General features: G+C 46.7%; 6 protein-coding genes across 6 annotated transcripts; 2 read left to right on the top strand and 4 right to left on the bottom strand.

The window, feature by feature from the left end:
* Positions 1 to 99: 99 nt before the first annotated feature.
* P168DRAFT_282693 (cleavage polyadenylation factor subunit MPE1) lies at positions 100 to 2,227 on the bottom strand (the record flags this gene model as incomplete). Its single annotated transcript, XM_024835997.1, has 4 exons — positions 100 to 1,424; positions 1,485 to 1,585; positions 1,637 to 2,006; positions 2,056 to 2,227. 4 exons carry the CDS (start codon positions 2,225 to 2,227, stop codon positions 100 to 102), a joined length of 1,968 nt encoding a protein of 655 aa, XP_024691497.1.
* Positions 2,228 to 3,698: 1,471 nt separating this feature from the next.
* On the bottom strand, positions 3,699 to 5,845 carry P168DRAFT_254908 (imidazoleglycerol-phosphate synthase). Its single transcript, XM_024834427.1, has 3 exons — positions 5,658 to 5,845; positions 4,134 to 5,582; positions 3,699 to 4,073 (listed from the first exon to the last, which is right to left on the bottom strand). Exons 1-3 carry the CDS (start codon positions 5,778 to 5,780, stop codon positions 3,984 to 3,986), a joined length of 1,662 nt encoding a protein of 553 aa, XP_024691496.1. The 5' UTR covers positions 5,781 to 5,845; the 3' UTR covers positions 3,699 to 3,983.
* A 623-nt stretch (positions 5,846 to 6,468) lies between these two features.
* On the bottom strand, positions 6,469 to 7,858 carry P168DRAFT_238738 (deoxycytidine monophosphate deaminase; the record flags this gene model as incomplete). The annotated part of the gene is made up of 6 exons (XM_024833626.1): positions 6,469 to 6,552; positions 6,605 to 6,692; positions 6,772 to 6,904; positions 6,984 to 7,345; positions 7,422 to 7,764; positions 7,837 to 7,858. The coding sequence occupies 6 exons, from the start codon at positions 7,856 to 7,858 to the stop codon at positions 6,469 to 6,471; spliced, it is 1,032 nt and encodes a 343-aa protein (XP_024691495.1).
* A 954-nt stretch (positions 7,859 to 8,812) lies between these two features.
* P168DRAFT_270743 (putative autophagy ubiquitin-activating enzyme ApgG) lies at positions 8,813 to 12,040 on the top strand. The gene is made up of 7 exons (XM_024835225.1): positions 8,813 to 9,274; positions 9,379 to 9,487; positions 9,542 to 10,311; positions 10,376 to 10,520; positions 10,576 to 11,043; positions 11,101 to 11,463; positions 11,552 to 12,040. Exons 1-7 carry the CDS (start codon positions 9,084 to 9,086, stop codon positions 11,633 to 11,635), a joined length of 2,130 nt encoding a protein of 709 aa, XP_024691494.1. The 5' UTR covers positions 8,813 to 9,083; the 3' UTR covers positions 11,636 to 12,040.
* P168DRAFT_173165 (RlmE family RNA methyltransferase) lies at positions 11,575 to 13,167 on the bottom strand. Its single transcript, XM_024832905.1, has 6 exons — positions 12,857 to 13,167; positions 12,742 to 12,792; positions 12,642 to 12,668; positions 12,265 to 12,593; positions 12,152 to 12,200; positions 11,575 to 12,097 (listed from the first exon to the last, which is right to left on the bottom strand). The coding sequence occupies exons 1-6, from the start codon at positions 13,037 to 13,039 to the stop codon at positions 11,900 to 11,902; spliced, it is 837 nt and encodes a 278-aa protein (XP_024691493.1). The 5' UTR covers positions 13,040 to 13,167; the 3' UTR covers positions 11,575 to 11,899.
* A 470-nt stretch (positions 13,168 to 13,637) lies between these two features.
* Positions 13,638 to 15,170, top strand: P168DRAFT_270739 (OST3/OST6 family protein). The gene is made up of 4 exons (XM_024835224.1): positions 13,638 to 14,133; positions 14,192 to 14,289; positions 14,349 to 14,704; positions 14,784 to 15,170. Exons 1-4 carry the CDS (start codon positions 13,789 to 13,791, stop codon positions 14,963 to 14,965), a joined length of 981 nt encoding a protein of 326 aa, XP_024691492.1. The 5' UTR covers positions 13,638 to 13,788; the 3' UTR covers positions 14,966 to 15,170.
* Positions 15,171 to 16,037: the final 867 nt, after the last annotated feature.

Here is a 16,037-nt window from a genome sequence, read left to right as displayed (position 1 = left end):
TATGAACATGTCCAGAAACTCCTCGGCTGTGCAGCATGAAATGAGACATGAAAAGTAAAACAAAACCAAAGCCGTAACACAAAATATCTTACAGCACCCTCAAAGCTCCCGATAATCGCTTGGTCTTATCCGCCTATGTCTTGACTGATGTCGCTGGGGATTAACAGGTTGACGGAAGTATGCTGTGTCTTCCTCCCTGGCGTAGGGAGTACTGAAACTTGTTCGTTGTTGATTTGAGAAATGACCCATCCCTGCGCCCTGTGGAAAGCCCGCATTGTGCTGGGGAAGGCCTGGCATTTGCATAGGGAACATGCCCATCGGTGGTTCCCCTGAACCATTGTACATATTCGGTGCACCGAAGTTGTTAGAAATTGGGCCATTTGCATGGTCAGGGTACACTCCGTTCTGAGCTGGATTGAAATTCATGGCGTTCATGGGACCCCAGGCCTGACCCATGCTACTTGGAAATCCATTCGTGGGGGGCATCGACATAGGATTCATGAACCCCATTCCCTCCGCGGAAAAGCCAGCATCAGGGAATGGGACTGGAGGCATACCCTGGAAGCCCATACCGCCAAAGGGCATTTGTTGACCAAACGGAAGTGGGGGGAATTGCGAGGACGGGTCTTGGGTTTGTGTATCTGGAAAAGTAACAGACGACGGGCGATCCTCGCCCTTTAATTTCTTCGGTGGCATGGCATCATTTGATTCCTCCTTGTCGCCGCTGGCTGGCTCGACTTCCTCTATTGGCCTCTTCCCCGAGGATGCGGTCGTCGGCTTTTCACCGGCAGAGACTGGGGTTGATGAAGCCTCCGGTGTATTCGAAGTCTCACCCGCAGCAGGTTGTCGATTTGCCGGTTGTTCCTCCTGAATTGCTTGCTGCTTTTCCTTCTCTTTCTTCGAATCCGCCTTTTCGGCTTCATAGGCCTTTATCTTCGCAGCGGACTCGTCATCCACGGTAAGGTTATCAAGCAGAACACCCTCAGTTGAGCATCCGGGACAGACAAAATCACTTTCAATCAATGCATTGGTAATACAATCATTGCAGTAAGTACGTTGGCAACATGGCGTCTTTGTGGGTTCCAGGAATATCCGCTTGTCAATTGGACACTCTATACCACGCGACTGCAATTCTTTACTGTATTCTGCAGCTGCCGCTTCTGCTGCAGCTGCAGCACTTGCTTTTGCCTTTTCCTGATACAATTCCCAAGCTGCCTTGTCTGGTTTAGCGATGACAAAATCACCATCGGCATTTACCATAATGCCTGTATTTCTCAAGTCCTCGTTTGAGCCATCCATTGAGATAGACTCTGGCTTTTCAACCTTCGTTTGGAGAGAACGAGGGATCCCTGTCGACCGTTTCACTCGGTACTTGCCATCAAACTTTGGGTCATTATTTGTTGGACACGCCTGGATCCAGTGGCCTTTATTTCGATTGTTAGTCAGCAACTGATGAGCAATGTGCGGGGTACAACATAACTTACCTTTTTCACGGCAGCGATAACAAAGATACCCCGGTGGAGGTGGGTGATCAGGAACATTTACAGGCTTTCCCCTCCCACGGCCGAAAGGGACGGGTGTGGCGCTACAAGCATTTGTTAATAGGAATCTTTGGCAGTATCTAAAGGACACTTACTTCGCCATCTCTTGCTGTTGTTCTTTCCATTGGTTGGCCTGCAGATTGAAAAGAGCATTGATCTTGTCTTCTTCGGTCTGGGCATTATTCAGTTCGATAACGCCGCTGCTAACCGTGCCGCTGGAGTTGGGCATTGTTCGATTCGAGGGAAAGTCGCTGCGGCCGGTAGGGCGCGCGTTGACAGGCATTTTACCGGACACATAACGAGCCGCACCGCCCTTCCCAGGACGCGACGCTGGAAGCCTGCGAGCTATAACCGATGTAGACCGAGGTATGATAGTAGTATCATCGTCGTATTCTAGGAGGGTAGAGGATTCCGTTAGCGCTACCACGTCTTGACTCTCTCTCCGCGCTGACAGCGACAAGATACCTGGGTGGCGGGCAGTGATGATTGAGTGCGCAAGCAAGAGGAAACTCACCTTCTCCAGTATCTTCGTTGTATATCGACAGCTCAAAGTCGGTTCCGTCACCCAGTCTACTCTGATTGATGATTTCTCGTTTCAGTTCGAAGACAGAGATACCGGTGCCATCAAATGTCACCCGGGAGGGTTCCTTTTGAGACTTGAACTTGAAGTGAACAGAGGATGACATTGTATTCAATTGCACGTCCAATGAAAGTGATTGCGAATGTAATTAGATCAAGATTAAAGGAGGGAAGACCACTTTCACAACGAAGGATACAGTGACGATAGGAATATTCGGAGACAGGAAGTAAAGATAGGAGAGTAGTAAAAGGTCGATGATATTATAGCTTGAGATTCCTTTTCTCTTATAATATCTCAGACATAAAAGCCAATGTCTTGACAATACTGCTCAACCTCATGAAATCAAACAAACGACTTTGCTGAATGCCGGAAGGGACCTCTGGGAATCCCTACGCATAAACAAAAAGAAGGATGGGTATAGAAAACAGGTCAAGTTTATGTGCTGCAATGAATGAATGGAAGGTGATTTGACGAAGGCTTCACGGCCCTTGTCTGTCCACTAATTAATAAAGAGGATTCCGAGATCCTGTCCTGTCCTCGTAGACTGAAGTGGTAGGTATCAGGTTGGTCAAGACTCTTGCAGCGATTGAGGCTGAGGGGAAACAGTATGCTTGATATTGGGTCAAAGGAGGGGGGCCTTCAAAGACGTGACAGGGGGAGCATGAAAGGGGAAAGGATCAAGAATACTGCTTGCACATATGACCTATGCAAAGTATGACCAGAAAGTAGTCGTCTAACGGTCGGGTCTGTTTGATGGCGGAGTAAATAAGTAATCGTCAACTCCAAGCACTGGGTTGACTTGATCAAAGGCGTCTCGCTGTGAAGTTCCTGACCAGGCAGGTCCTCGGATGGTGGCAATTCTCCCTTGTCACGTGGATGCTCAGGTTTCGGCCGGGGCTGCTAACACGCTAGCTAATAGCGCTCGGTACCACAAATGTGTCCACTCCGTATCTGCGTTTCCTCAATACCTGACAATAAAAGACGGTTATGTCAATTTGAGAATATTGTACGGAGGACGGAGTAGCGTACTTCATATTGTGTAAACAGACTATGCATCAGTTATACTGGTTTTGTAGGTATTTTTGATGGTTTGTTGCTGGGTATTTCGACATGTCAGAGTTTCATAGCTAACTACTCCGTAACATCATCTAAAGATAACTTACTTGCTAACAAGAGACAAGGATATACGGCATTCTACACATGCACTTGTTACTGTCTTGTCATAAAATTTTATTCATTGCTTACACACAATTTTCGATTAACTATTAAAGAACAATGACTCTCCGCTTGTATTATAACATAGCAGGGCTTTGTACCGGAAGTTTTTATTTACGGAGTAGAGTAGATACACTATCTTCTATGGTGTAATGCGAGAATGGCCCGGCATTTGCGACAAAAAGGGTGGTTTTGTTATCACAGACCCACGCTTTGTCGAGATATTATGGCTACTACACTGTCATACAAACAGATATGAAAACATCCTGTAAAGAACTCTCTTCGTCCTGTGGCCCTATGATATGTCGGTCTTGGAAATAAGAGGCTATAGGTACATAACCACTCAATCACAATCCTAGGCTAAATTGTTCTCTTGATTTACATGAGTGATTCTATTATTTTTGTCTCGTCCAGTCTAATATATCTATACCACGTAGCCCATCCGCCGGGCTTGATGATTGGAACAACACCTTAATCCCCCCTGGGGTGGTGGCCGTGTCTTCCATTTGACAAGAATGCAACGGCGATATAGGTGTCTAATAACAAGGCCCCCATGAAAATTCCGGCACCATTTGCAAAACAAGAACGTCGTTCTATAAGCGAGAGAATGATAGTAGTTTGGTAGGAGTGTTTCGTGCCCAGAGACTCTATACACCAGTGTCAGGTCTCCGAACCAAAAACCCATTTTCACCCAGGTAATCTTTCACTTGGGCGACAGTGTATTCGCCGCGGTGGAACTATATCCTATTAGCACATTTCAGTGGCCAACTGGGGGGTGCCCATTTGGGAAGACTCACCATGCCGGCACCCAGAGCCGCATCGGTTGTTGTGGATGCAAACACCTCTGCGAAATGCTCAGGCTTACCTGCCCCGCTCGAGGCAATAACTGGGATTTTGATGGCAGCCTTGACATCGTTGATCAGTTCAAGATCAAACCCACTGTTGCTCCCGTCTTTGTCAATACAATTCAGGAGAATTTCTCCGGCGCCCATCTTTTCGACGGCCCTGGCTAATTGCCAGACATCGATATCCCTGGTCTCTCGACCACCCTTAATGGTGCACTGATACCAGCAGAACTTCTGGCCGGCCTCGTTTGGATACTGCGTTTGAATAGTGTGGTGGTGGGTGTCTTCGGGTGAATCGACATAGACGCGTTTTGGGTCGACGCTCACAACCACAGCTTGGTTTCCATAGGCCTTTGATATCGTCTCTATGGCTGTGGTTCCGGACAAGACTTCACCGGCCTCATAGAACTCCTCGGCTGCAATGACAGAATCTGACCCAACGCTAACTTTGTCAGCCCCCGACTTGAAGTACATGGTGGCTACATCAAGGGCCGGTATGTGGGTGCCATCTGTATCCACGGTATCCTTGATGCCACCGCCAATGGTCAGGGGCACAAAAACAGTTTCTGAAGCTCGTCTCAAAATTTCAAGCATGGGAGTGTCGGCCAGCGGACAATTCCGGAACGAAGTGATGTTCAGGAAAGTGACTTCATCCGCTCCTTGGTTGTAATACTTTTGGGCCATTTCGACGGGCTTGCCCAAGTTCCTTACATTGCCTCCAGCCTCCTCTGCGCCACTCTTTTCGCGAACATCGTATTGGTCACCTTTGGTGACCACCAAGTCACCGTCATCGTTGGTGCGAACATCCAGACAAGCTATGATTCTGCGGGTCAACCCATCGTTCTCTCTCCTCGGCGCCGGTGCTCCCGTGGATTTCAAAAGCCCACCACCGTCGAGGAAAGCACGGATGGTGCGCAATCCAGCCTGTCCACTTTTTTCCGGGTGAAATTGTGTCGCGAAAACATTCCCTCGCGCAATGGCACCGATGAATTCTTCTTCGCCATAGGTTGCCGTGGCTACCGACCAGCCGTCTCGCTCGAGGACACCGGGTTCGTAAATGGCCGCATAAGAATGAACATAGTAATACTTGCTGTTGGCACTCAGCCCGTTGAAGCTTTCATCCTGCGAAGGTTCAACATTGGTTTTGATGGCAGAGTTCCAGCCTATGTGAGGCACACTTTTTGTGTCGGCACTGAACCTTTTCATGTGCATTGGAATCATCCCCAACCCCGGAACAGCGGGGTTTTCCTCGGATCCCTCGAAAAGCGCCTGCAACCCGACGCAGATTCCCATGAAAGGTTTCCCTGACTTTATGTGCTCCCTCACTGGATCCAGGTAACCCCCCTCCGATAGCTGAGACAGGCAATGGCCAAAATGACCTACTCCCGGCAAGATTAATTTCTAAACGTCAAACCCAAATTAGCCCAAGTGAATCGCGTGAGTTTGAACAAGGCCCAACAAAGTGCAAATTCTCACCTCTGCATTTTTGAGATCTTGAGGTGACCTAACCCATTCGACCTCGTACCCGACTTGATTAATGGCATTGACCAAGGACCGAACGTTGCCAGCGACATAGTCAAGCAAATGAACTGTAGGCATAGTGGTGGTTATTACTCAATAAGAGTAAGTTGACAAAGAGCTATAGTTAGCAAACTTTGTATCCATTAATTCAAGGTGGGAGAGTAGGTATCGGGGAAATAATATTTGGTGGTAAATCATTTGTTACCCCACTATTGATTATGAGTCAACTTGTAACTAAGGGTTCGTTTTTGGTCCGTATTTCAGTTCCTTACCAGTGTAGCATTACGTATGGAAGATCCCGGCTACAGTGTAATTCAGTCTGATACAATGTGGTAACATTACCCTCCTAGGCTGTTTTACAGATGAATTTGCTGCAAATGCACAAAATGACGTACCTAACCTGACTTGAAAGTGCATAGGAGTATTATTCAAGCGCTGGTCTTTAAATTCAAGGTAATTATTACTGAGGAACATTAGAAGCTTTACCATATTGACTCCTCTCAAATAATACTCAGAAAGCTTGAACTGTCAATATCCTGATGCTAATAGAGAACAGCTGATGGAGAATATTATGTCTTGTTTGGATTTTGTATGTAAATACATAACATTCGAGGAAATAGAGACCTGGCTTTCAAGCTTACGATGGCCATAGCAATGCCGACAGATGTATATACAGGGCAATGTCCAAGTACGCTGTTCAAGGGCCAGAATTAGCTCCCTAGATGAATCAATCCATTCCGAGGCTGTCTTTGGTTAGTGCTTGGATTCAAGGTTCAAGGTAAACGGCTTGATAGCTCACAGGAGAAAATTGCCTCAGGCGTACACCGGCAGCTTCCAAGATTGCAGCACTCTGGATATTGGTTAGCCCAATTCAACATGTAGGAGACTGTAAAGGAACACACATCCTGGTCCATGTTGTAGCCCTGTGAATAAACCACTTCACTAATGCCAACTTGCGCGATTTTGACGGTGCATGTTAGACAAGGACATCTTGAGATAACAGGGGTGGGTTAGCTTCTCAGAGAGCAAGACAGTTGACTGGTTCTTAGCCCAGGATATGGGATCTTACGTATCACAGTAGAGAGTTGCACCTTCTCGTATGCGCTCTCTTCCAGCCTCCAGCAATGCATTTTCTTCGGCATGAAGACAAAGGCAGGTTGATAGGCCAACACCCCCACCTTCGCCCCGATTGCACCTTGGACCTGCCTATTGGTAAGCCTATGTTCTGCAGAAAGACAGCAGGGGCCTCGAGGGTTCTTGGTGCTTGGAGCTATATCTTACATCCACCTTCGTTGCAATTTTTGAGATTGCGTGGAGTGCCATTGTACCCGGTACTAATGACGCGGCGTTCTCGGACAAGGACACATCCCACCCTGCGTTTCATGCAATTACTTCGTTGTGCAGCAAGGGAAGCCAGCTGCATAAAATATTGATCCCAGTTTGGGCGAACACGCTCCTCGTCACCCAAATTGAGTGTCCTGATTGCCTCGTGTAATGCTTCCAGTGAAGACGAAGAATTGAACAACCGGACTTGTGCCCGGTCTGTTAAGTAGGCACTCCCAACGTCCTTCTCATATAAATGTTGGTCGTTCCAAAGAACGAACTTTTCAAGAGGCGGGGGATCAAGCTGTCTCTTTTGACATCTGTGAATGCGTTAACTATCCGTTATCAATTGGAAGACACGTATTCCAGGAATGTTAGAGGCTCTTAGAGGCTGACCTTTCTGCAAATCGCTTCCATCGGAGACTAACTGGGGCATCAACACTGACAAGAAGGAAAAAAGGACGTAGAAGAAAACGGTCTAGCGTGGCGCCATCCCAGATATCCGTTGTGACCAAATTTTCTTGCCATCTTTCGGTTGCAAAGCTGATGAGGCTATCGACACTATCAAATACCAGTTGTGACGAGTCGTCATTTATCCCAAGTGTAGAAGCTCGGAGCCGAAGGTCATCTTCGGGCTCATCGGTTATCCGGGGAGAACTTGTAGTTCTCAGTTTAATTAGTCGAAACCCTTGATGTTGGATAAGGTATTCTGCGATAGCATGCTTTCCGGAGCATATGCCTAGGCGAACAACACAGGGTTAGTTGAGACAGTAGGTAGCTTTGGGCTGTCGCTTGAAGAGATGAATCCAACCTCCGCATAACCCAATTAACATTATTTCTCCGAGCCAAGGGACTGTAGCATATAGAAAGTTGCCCAGATCAAAGGAGAACCGAGCCTATAATCTAATTTTCCAGCCTATTGTGTAAGACACCTATCACCGTGAAGGCAGGGAACAAAGAACAAGTCTAGACTGTTGAAAGAGAGAAAAGTGACTGCGCGGCGGTTTGCGGGGCGGCAGAGTTAGCCTCAGGGAATCACAGCCCGAGAATCAAAGAATTGGAGACCCCTCTCATCAGAAGAACCTCTCAGTTCGATATCACCTTGTGATCAATGAACTCACTGGTGTATGCAAGATCGCTAGTTTAAAACATTCTTTTATAAAAACCACCAACGATTCCTACCACGATCAATTGTCTTCTTGGCTCTTCCTAAAAATACTCTATATAAGTCAAATAAAGCGTGGCTAATATTGCTTATTTTGATATCAGTTAAAAAACAGCCATGTGTACTCACGGTGATGAGATCGAGAATAAGAAACTATCAAGACACATGATTACCATGTCTGGATTTCATGGCAGGAAGCTATGAAGAAAGCGGGGAATGGACTCCTAGAAAACCATCCATGATCTACAGTCCCTTAACAAAACCACCCATGTTTAACTAGTTCAAGTGTGTAAGGGTCAGCAGGTACCAGTGTCATCATTGTCATGGCTTGCTCCCAGGCTCAGCAGTATTACTATTGGTTACATATGTTACCACCTGGTAAGGTCAGGTAGAAAGGTCATGTACCTGGTATAAGTTACATGGTCTAAGGGTAGTCACAAGGCGCTAGTTGTACCTATACCGTACCAAAAATAATAATTTACCCCCAGCGGCTTGTATTTAATACCTGCTCCAGCCCCAAGTAAGCTATGTTTAGTGGTATTTTTACCAGAATTAGAATCAAAACGTCACCTTATCATGCCTTGAGTTCTGACCCCAATTTTACCCCGCTTGACTTACATACCTCTCTATACCTACCTATATACTCTACTCCGTACTACCATTAGCAACAAGTATACGACGACTACTTTGATTTAGACTTGCAACTTCAGCTCAGTAATGCCTACGTGACTCGAGTCATCCAAACAAACCCTGTCCAGAATAATCCAACTCATCGTGCACATCTGTCAAAGGGGTCCAAAAGAATATCTCTCAAGGACTTGTATGCTAGAGACCCGCGGCCATCATTAACTGTTTCTGTGAGCTCTCGGTCTCCGCACCCGGCAGAGTGAATCATGCAATACGCACCGTTTGCCTCAGATATAGAACTGCCATTTTTCACTGCTTTGGCTTCACTGAAGATCAACCATGATAAGCTGGATGATTCTGCTCGCAAAGTTTTAGGACTTTATGAGATCCGTCCAACAGACACCCCCGAAACATCATGCCGGATGCAAATCCACGGAGATGCGCTCACAAGCAATGAGTAAGTCTATTCACTAGGCCCTCAACCCGGGGCAATCGGTTTTGGAGACCATTGCACCATGCTACATGTAACCATCAAGCTTAGCAATTAATCATTTTGCTTAGTGCCCTAGGGGGTTATTATCGTGCTGAAGGATTAATTAAAAATGTCAATACTATTGAGGAATACCGAAACATCGATAAAGCACATATGCTCCGGCAATCTGGAGAAACGGTCAGTCGCAATAAACAGAGAATGGTTGACTATGGTATCGCTAACGTCCCTTAGGTATGGGATGCGATAAATGATGGCAGTATCTTCTCTTGTCCATCACTACTGTCTTCATTCGTCATCTTATCGTACGCAGATTTGAAGAAGTACAAGTTTTACTACTGGTTTGCTTCACCTGCTCTTCATTCGGATCCTTCTTGGACTGCCTCAGAAAGTCCAAGTAAAGCTCCCAAACCCTGTTCTGGTGGGAGTGAAAGCAGTAATACTGGGTCTTTGACTGCTTCCGAGAATTCTGCACTCGTCGAAGCGGTTCAAACATGGAGCTATGGTGTCGACGCACGCCAACGTGGCTTTTTTTTAGCTCGAAGAATTTCCAGCTTAGATGGCCGTGAAGACTCTTCTGCTACCACTGGTGAAAAGACGACAAGCCAACAAGAACTGACGCCCAACCAGTGGAGAATTGACGCCCTCTCGAGCTATGAGAGCGGTTTCTTCGATGGAGCAAAACCAGAAGATTGCTTCATATGCTTCGTGGATCCTTCGAATTATGCGAATGCACCCGGTTGGATGCTGAGGAATTTACTAGTCCTCGTGAAACAGCGCTGGGGGCTTAATCGAGTTCAAATTCTCCGATATCGCGATATACATTCGATGCGTGATCAATGTCGTGGCACTATCATCACATTGGAATCGAAAACTTCGCCCGATTCGAGGTCTACGGAAGCTTCACCAAAACCCATGCCCAAAGTAACTGGGTGGGAACGCAACCCGGAAGGAAAGTTAACAGGGCGAATGATTGACTTGACGGAATATCTTGACCCTAAAAGGTAAGATCTCACTTACAGATACAACGAACCGTTCACTGACCACACCTGATTGGTTACTGAAAAGGCTGGCGGACCAGTCTGTAGACCTCAATCTCAAGCTCATGAAGTGGCGCATCAGCCCCAATTTGGAACTAGAGAAGATCAAAAAGACCAGATGCCTTCTACTAGGCGCAGGGACCCTAGGGTCTTACGTTGCTCGAAACTTAATGGTAAGGTTTCTTGTGAATTACCTTCACTATCACACTAAATAACTCTTACTCTCAGGGCTGGGGTGTAACTCGAATAACCTTCGTTGATAACGGGTCTGTATCGTTCTCTAACCCTGTAAGGCAACCGTTGTTCAACTTCGCCGACTGCATAGATGGCGGTGCCAAGAAGGCACACCGTGCTGCGCAGGCTTTATCGGAGATTTTCCCTGGGGTTGAATCTACAGGACATGCGCTCTCCGTACCGATGGCAGGCCACCCGGTGATAGACGCCGAAAAGACCCGAGCAGACTTTGAAGTCCTCAAAGATTTGATTGACAAACACGATGCTATCTTCGTTCTGATGGATACCAGAGAGTCGCGGTGGTTACCGACAGTCATGGGAAAGGCCGCCGGCAAGATCGTAATGAATGCCGCACTCGGATTTGACTCTTACGTGGTTATGCGTCATGGCGTCAAGAATAGCGCCGACCCAACATCAGAACTTGGCTGCTATTTTTGCAACGATGTTGTGGCACCTATGAATGTAAGTCATGGCCAGTCCTGGAATGTATTTTTCTAATGGTTAACTCGATACTTGAAGTCTGTGAAAGACCAAACACTCGACCAGCAGTGCACTGTTACTCGGCCCGGGGTAGCCCCCATAGCTTCAGCGTTACTGGTCGAGTTGTTTATTTCAATCCTCCAACACCCTCAAGGAGCAGCAGCGCCAGCTCCGGCTTCACGAAGTGAGGAGTATGGAAACCATCCTCTAGGACTTCTGCCGCACCAGATTCGAGGGTTTCTGTCGACATTTGAGAATATCACGGTAGCGGGTCGAAGTTACAAGTGCTGTAGCGCCTGCTCAGACAATATCATTGATGCGTACAAAAAGGAGGGTTGGGAGTTTATACAGAGGGCATTAAACGAGACCGGATATGTCGAAGAGTTGAGTGGCCTCAAAGAAGTAAGCAGCCCCTCCCTATTTAATTTTCAAAGTTTGCACTCTTTCGTTATCATATCGCATTCCTCAGTACTAAGCTAACGTTTAAAAGGTTCAAGCGACAGCAGAAGCGACGATCGACGATATCGAATGGGATGAAGCTTCTGAAACAGATGACTTCGCCGAGGCGATGTAGGTAGTATGAATGGGGTTCTGGTGTCAGGCATAGCTCAGATGTAGCTGTGTTTGATGACGATGAGAAGGACGCACCCACGTGTTACCTCGACTAATATTTTGCCTTACTATCTCTTTTCTTCTTCCAGTTCCTTGTCCTTTCCATTATATATTCTTCCTCTGTTTCATGGTGGTGCGAACACTTGATCTTTTGTTGCACATTGCTTGCGTCTAAGGCCAATGAAAAACGTCTCCTTCGATTCCTATTAGTCAAGTCAGTACGCGGTCATTTTTTGGAGAGAATATAGATAATGGCACGAACGCTACGTGAAGACTCTGGTTTCAGTCGATGTACCTTCTCGAACAGGTACTTCAACTGTTTCTCCAAAGCCCTGTCTTCGGCACCTTGGTAGAATTTGCAGATAAAATGGCCGCCAGCCTTCAGGACCACAAAGCTGAATTCTAGCGCAGCTCGGCAGAGATCCTTTCAAAGAATTAAGCAATTATGACTTTCAAAAATGATCGATGAAAGACCTACCATACTCCCCGCGTGATCCTTGAATTTCACGCCGCTTGTGTTCATCATCCTGTTTGATAAACTACTTAGACATCTCTCCCATTATGCAGCGGTTTGACTTGGGTGGTGCTAACATGTCACTCAATACCACATCGACAGTGAACTGAGACTTCGGATTGTCCTGGGTTTCAGGATGCGTCTGGTTTATAGCTGCATCGCCGTCGGAAGTGTCCGATTCTAGACCGGTTTGAAGGCCACTGTGGTTATGCCCCACCGTGCCATTCGATGAGACAGTTGGTTGAATTTGCCCTATTCTTGAATCGCGCACAAACCCCAGAACATATTCCTGGATCTTGGGGTCAAGGAAATCCCCTTGGATTGCGGACACGCCTTTCGGGGGTTGCGCTGGGATGATATCTACACCAAGAACTCGGCCGCCAGGTTGGGTCCGAGATACAGCAACCTTGGACAAGGTCAGCGGGAAGATAAGCACCACGAGCAGTAAGCATACCTGAGACCAAGAACCGGGAGCATACCCCTGCGCGAGGTCAATGTAAGTAACGTGACGGATTGTCATCTACAATAAATGATCAAGAGTTTGATGGCCATACCAGATCGACGACGGTTTGGCCTCTCTTGAAGATATGGAATTTCTCGTCAATCTGTCCATGATGTTAGAGGTGTAAGGCTCAGGGGGAAACAGGCCATGGTAATCATATGCCATACTTGAAGGAGCTTGAACGCGGCTCGGCTTTTTAGCCCTTGTGCCGATGCTTCCCTGGTGAAGCGATCATTGAGCTGGCGAGCTTGCCATCTTTTGGAAGATGCGAAGCGTCTTGGAGTAAATGTATGGATCAAGAGATTTTGCTGGCTCCGGGTGACACAGGTGCCATGTAACTGTGTAAACATCTTATGAAGGTCTACCAAGACTTTGCGGTCGAAATTGTATGACGGCACAATTGTACTTTACATATCTTATCAGCTCCACTTAAAAGTGGATTCCCTTAAACTCAGTGTATAATACAATTCGATTGGTCCTGTTACGTAGCGTAACTTCAACATCTCGCGGTCAGCCTGGAGGTTGAAGATGTAGCTAGCTTATAATATTGACATTGCTTGCGATGATCCATCATCATCTATAATGTAGGTTTTAAGGCCAGAAATTATTGATTAACGTAATTTCTATGTTCTGTTGGACATGTATTATACTGTAAATTCAAACCTAGCCCATACTTCAATGTCTCGGAGGAGGTACCGAACAGACGGGCAGCTTACTGCCAATGCTGTTTAGAGGCAACCAGATCACCGTGGCTTGGCCACAGGTAGGTAACTCATCCATAAACACCAAAGTTACGGACAGATTTACCGTACGAGTTACCGTACCTCGGTGTCCAGGCGGTGAGCGGGCTACTTACCGATCTCGGTATGGTGTGGGGTCGGAAGGGAACAATATTCCACCAGACCTTTTCATAGTAGTGGACACCTAAACAAGCTACTGTTAAGAGAGGCAGTAGGTACGTATCTACAGAATGCGCCGTACGTATGTTAGATAAGAAAACCACCATTGTACCCACACCAATTGCAACACCGATGTTGGATACACCTTGCGAGTGATACTTCCTCTACGCAGCAGAGTGCTCCAGAACTGCACCGTCACAATGAATATCCTCGCCTTCTTCCTTCCGTTCGTTTCTATAATTCCGGCTGTGCTGGGCGCGGTCCCGAAGTCGGATACATTCGCGAAATATGAGGCTCTCTCACGTTCAGGTCCAATCGACTTGGATGATTCTTCTTACGACGAATTGACATCAAAGCCCCGGGACTACCATGTCGCGGTCATTCTCACGGCCGTAGACCCTCGATTTGGCTGCGTCCTGTGTCGCGAATTCCAGCCAGAGTGGGAGCTCATTGCAAAGAGCTGGAACAAGGGCTCGAAGTCAGATGACATGAAATTGCTATTTGGCACTCTCGATTTCACCGATGGAAGGAATACGTTCCAGAAGGTATGGTGATGGGTTGACTTCAGAGAGTCTGTCACTCAGCTAATATGTCCGGGAAAAGTTGATGCTTCAAACGGCGCCTGTCCTCCTTCTGTTTCCTCCCACCGTGGGACCATCTGCTAGGGTCGACGGTGGCCCCTTGAGATATGATTTCAGCGGGTAAGTCTCATACAATTGTTCTGCAAAATGGGCCCTTGGACTGACGATACTTGTACAAGCCCTATCTCCGCCGATCAACTTTATACATGGATAAACCGCCATCTCCCGGAAGGTCCGAAGCCACCTCTTGTTCGCCCTCTGAACTACATGCGGATTGTTTCTTTCGTAACTATCCTGATGGCCGTGGTAACGCTCTTTACGGTTTTATCGCCTTATGTCCTGCCGATCATTCAGAACAGGAACATTTGGGCTGCAGTCAGCTTGATCGCTATCCTCCTCTTCACAAGTGGACACATGTTCAATCATATCCGCAAAGTACCATACGTGGTTGGGGATGGTAAAGGCGGTATTAGTTATTTTGCGGGCGGATTCCAAAACCAATTTGGGATGGAAACGCAGGTCGTCGCAGCTATTTGTAAGTTGACGGTTTCTACTTGATGATATTTGTATCATCATTGCATGTGCAACCGTGTACTAACATAAGGCTCAACCAGACGCCGTCCTTTCATTCGCGACGATTGCTCTAGCAATGAAGGTTCCTCGTACCGCGGATAAAAAGGCACAGCAAGTTGCCGTGGTAATTTGGGGCACTGTGCTTCTCGGCGTGTACAGCTTCCTACTCAGCGTATTCAAGGCGAAAAATGCCGGGTATCCTTTCTTTCTGCCCCCGTTTTGATCGGACCTATATTCTGGCTGAGAGAATGTATGGCTTTACGGATCATGGAAGGGTGAAGCCTGCATTGGCCAGCTATACGTGGCTTGCAACATACCTCTGTTCAGATGGCTCGACCAAAGCCGAGCCATTTGAATGTGCATATGGTCCATCCCCAACACTCTTCGTGTATTTTAGCAGCTCTAAATTTCTAGTCAACAAGCACGGCTCTTTTCTTTTCTCTTTACTTTTTCCTTATTCTAGATGCTGCTCTCGGGTAACTATTGCGGAGACCACGTAGGTATAACCATGGTATAAACAACATCTCCACATCAGTCAGTACTCAACAGGCTTCCACAAGGATACGAGAAACGAAATCGATTGATACGATTTAGCAAACCACCCGATCTTTCCTTGATCGAACTTAGACCCACGCAGCGGACTAGCTGACTTTCAGGTGCCTATCTGGTACCTTACTACTCTATATCAAGGTACCAGGGTTAAGCTTTGATCTACTTTTATATGTTGATTTGATTTGACTACTTCAGGTCCGCCCCGCCCGACTGTTCCACCCTCCCAGATATGCAGCCGCCTTCTCGACCAGCCTTCTCTTAGTTACATGTTATTCCTTCCACAGCCAGTGAACACTCAAGTTGATCACGTTCTACATTACTGTGCTTAAATGACTATCGCAGCTTACTGTCAGCAGATACTATATATGCAGTATATGTCCATCAATTCATCAGTATCTGATATTTACAGTTTACTGGGTCTGAATCCCGATCAATCAAAATTTATAAGTTTGCATATAATTTGTTATCAGGGTATTGAATAAAACTACTCTATAATCAGTCTTCTTGGATTTTCGTTTGGTTGATCAAAATAATGACAGAGAAAACATACTTGACCCATCCCATGAAAGTTTGATCTTGGATCTTAACATCTTTTGTGAGGTATTAAGAGAATAAAAGTGCTCTTCATAGATCTTCATAGGTATTCCGTATGCTCTTTGTACTAAGGATATACTACGTAGAGCGTTGATTTTGGGTCTAGGTCAAATTGGGCATAGTCCAGTTAGTACATGCTGTGTGGAAAG

Source organism: Aspergillus campestris (genome assembly GCF_002847485.1).
Source record: "Aspergillus campestris IBT 28561 chromosome Unknown P168scaffold_8, whole genome shotgun sequence".
NCBI classification, from domain to species: domain Eukaryota; kingdom Fungi; phylum Ascomycota; class Eurotiomycetes; order Eurotiales; family Aspergillaceae; genus Aspergillus; species Aspergillus campestris.
Note: the sequence above shows the minus strand (reverse complement) of the source record. Positions and strands in the feature narration are given on the sequence as shown.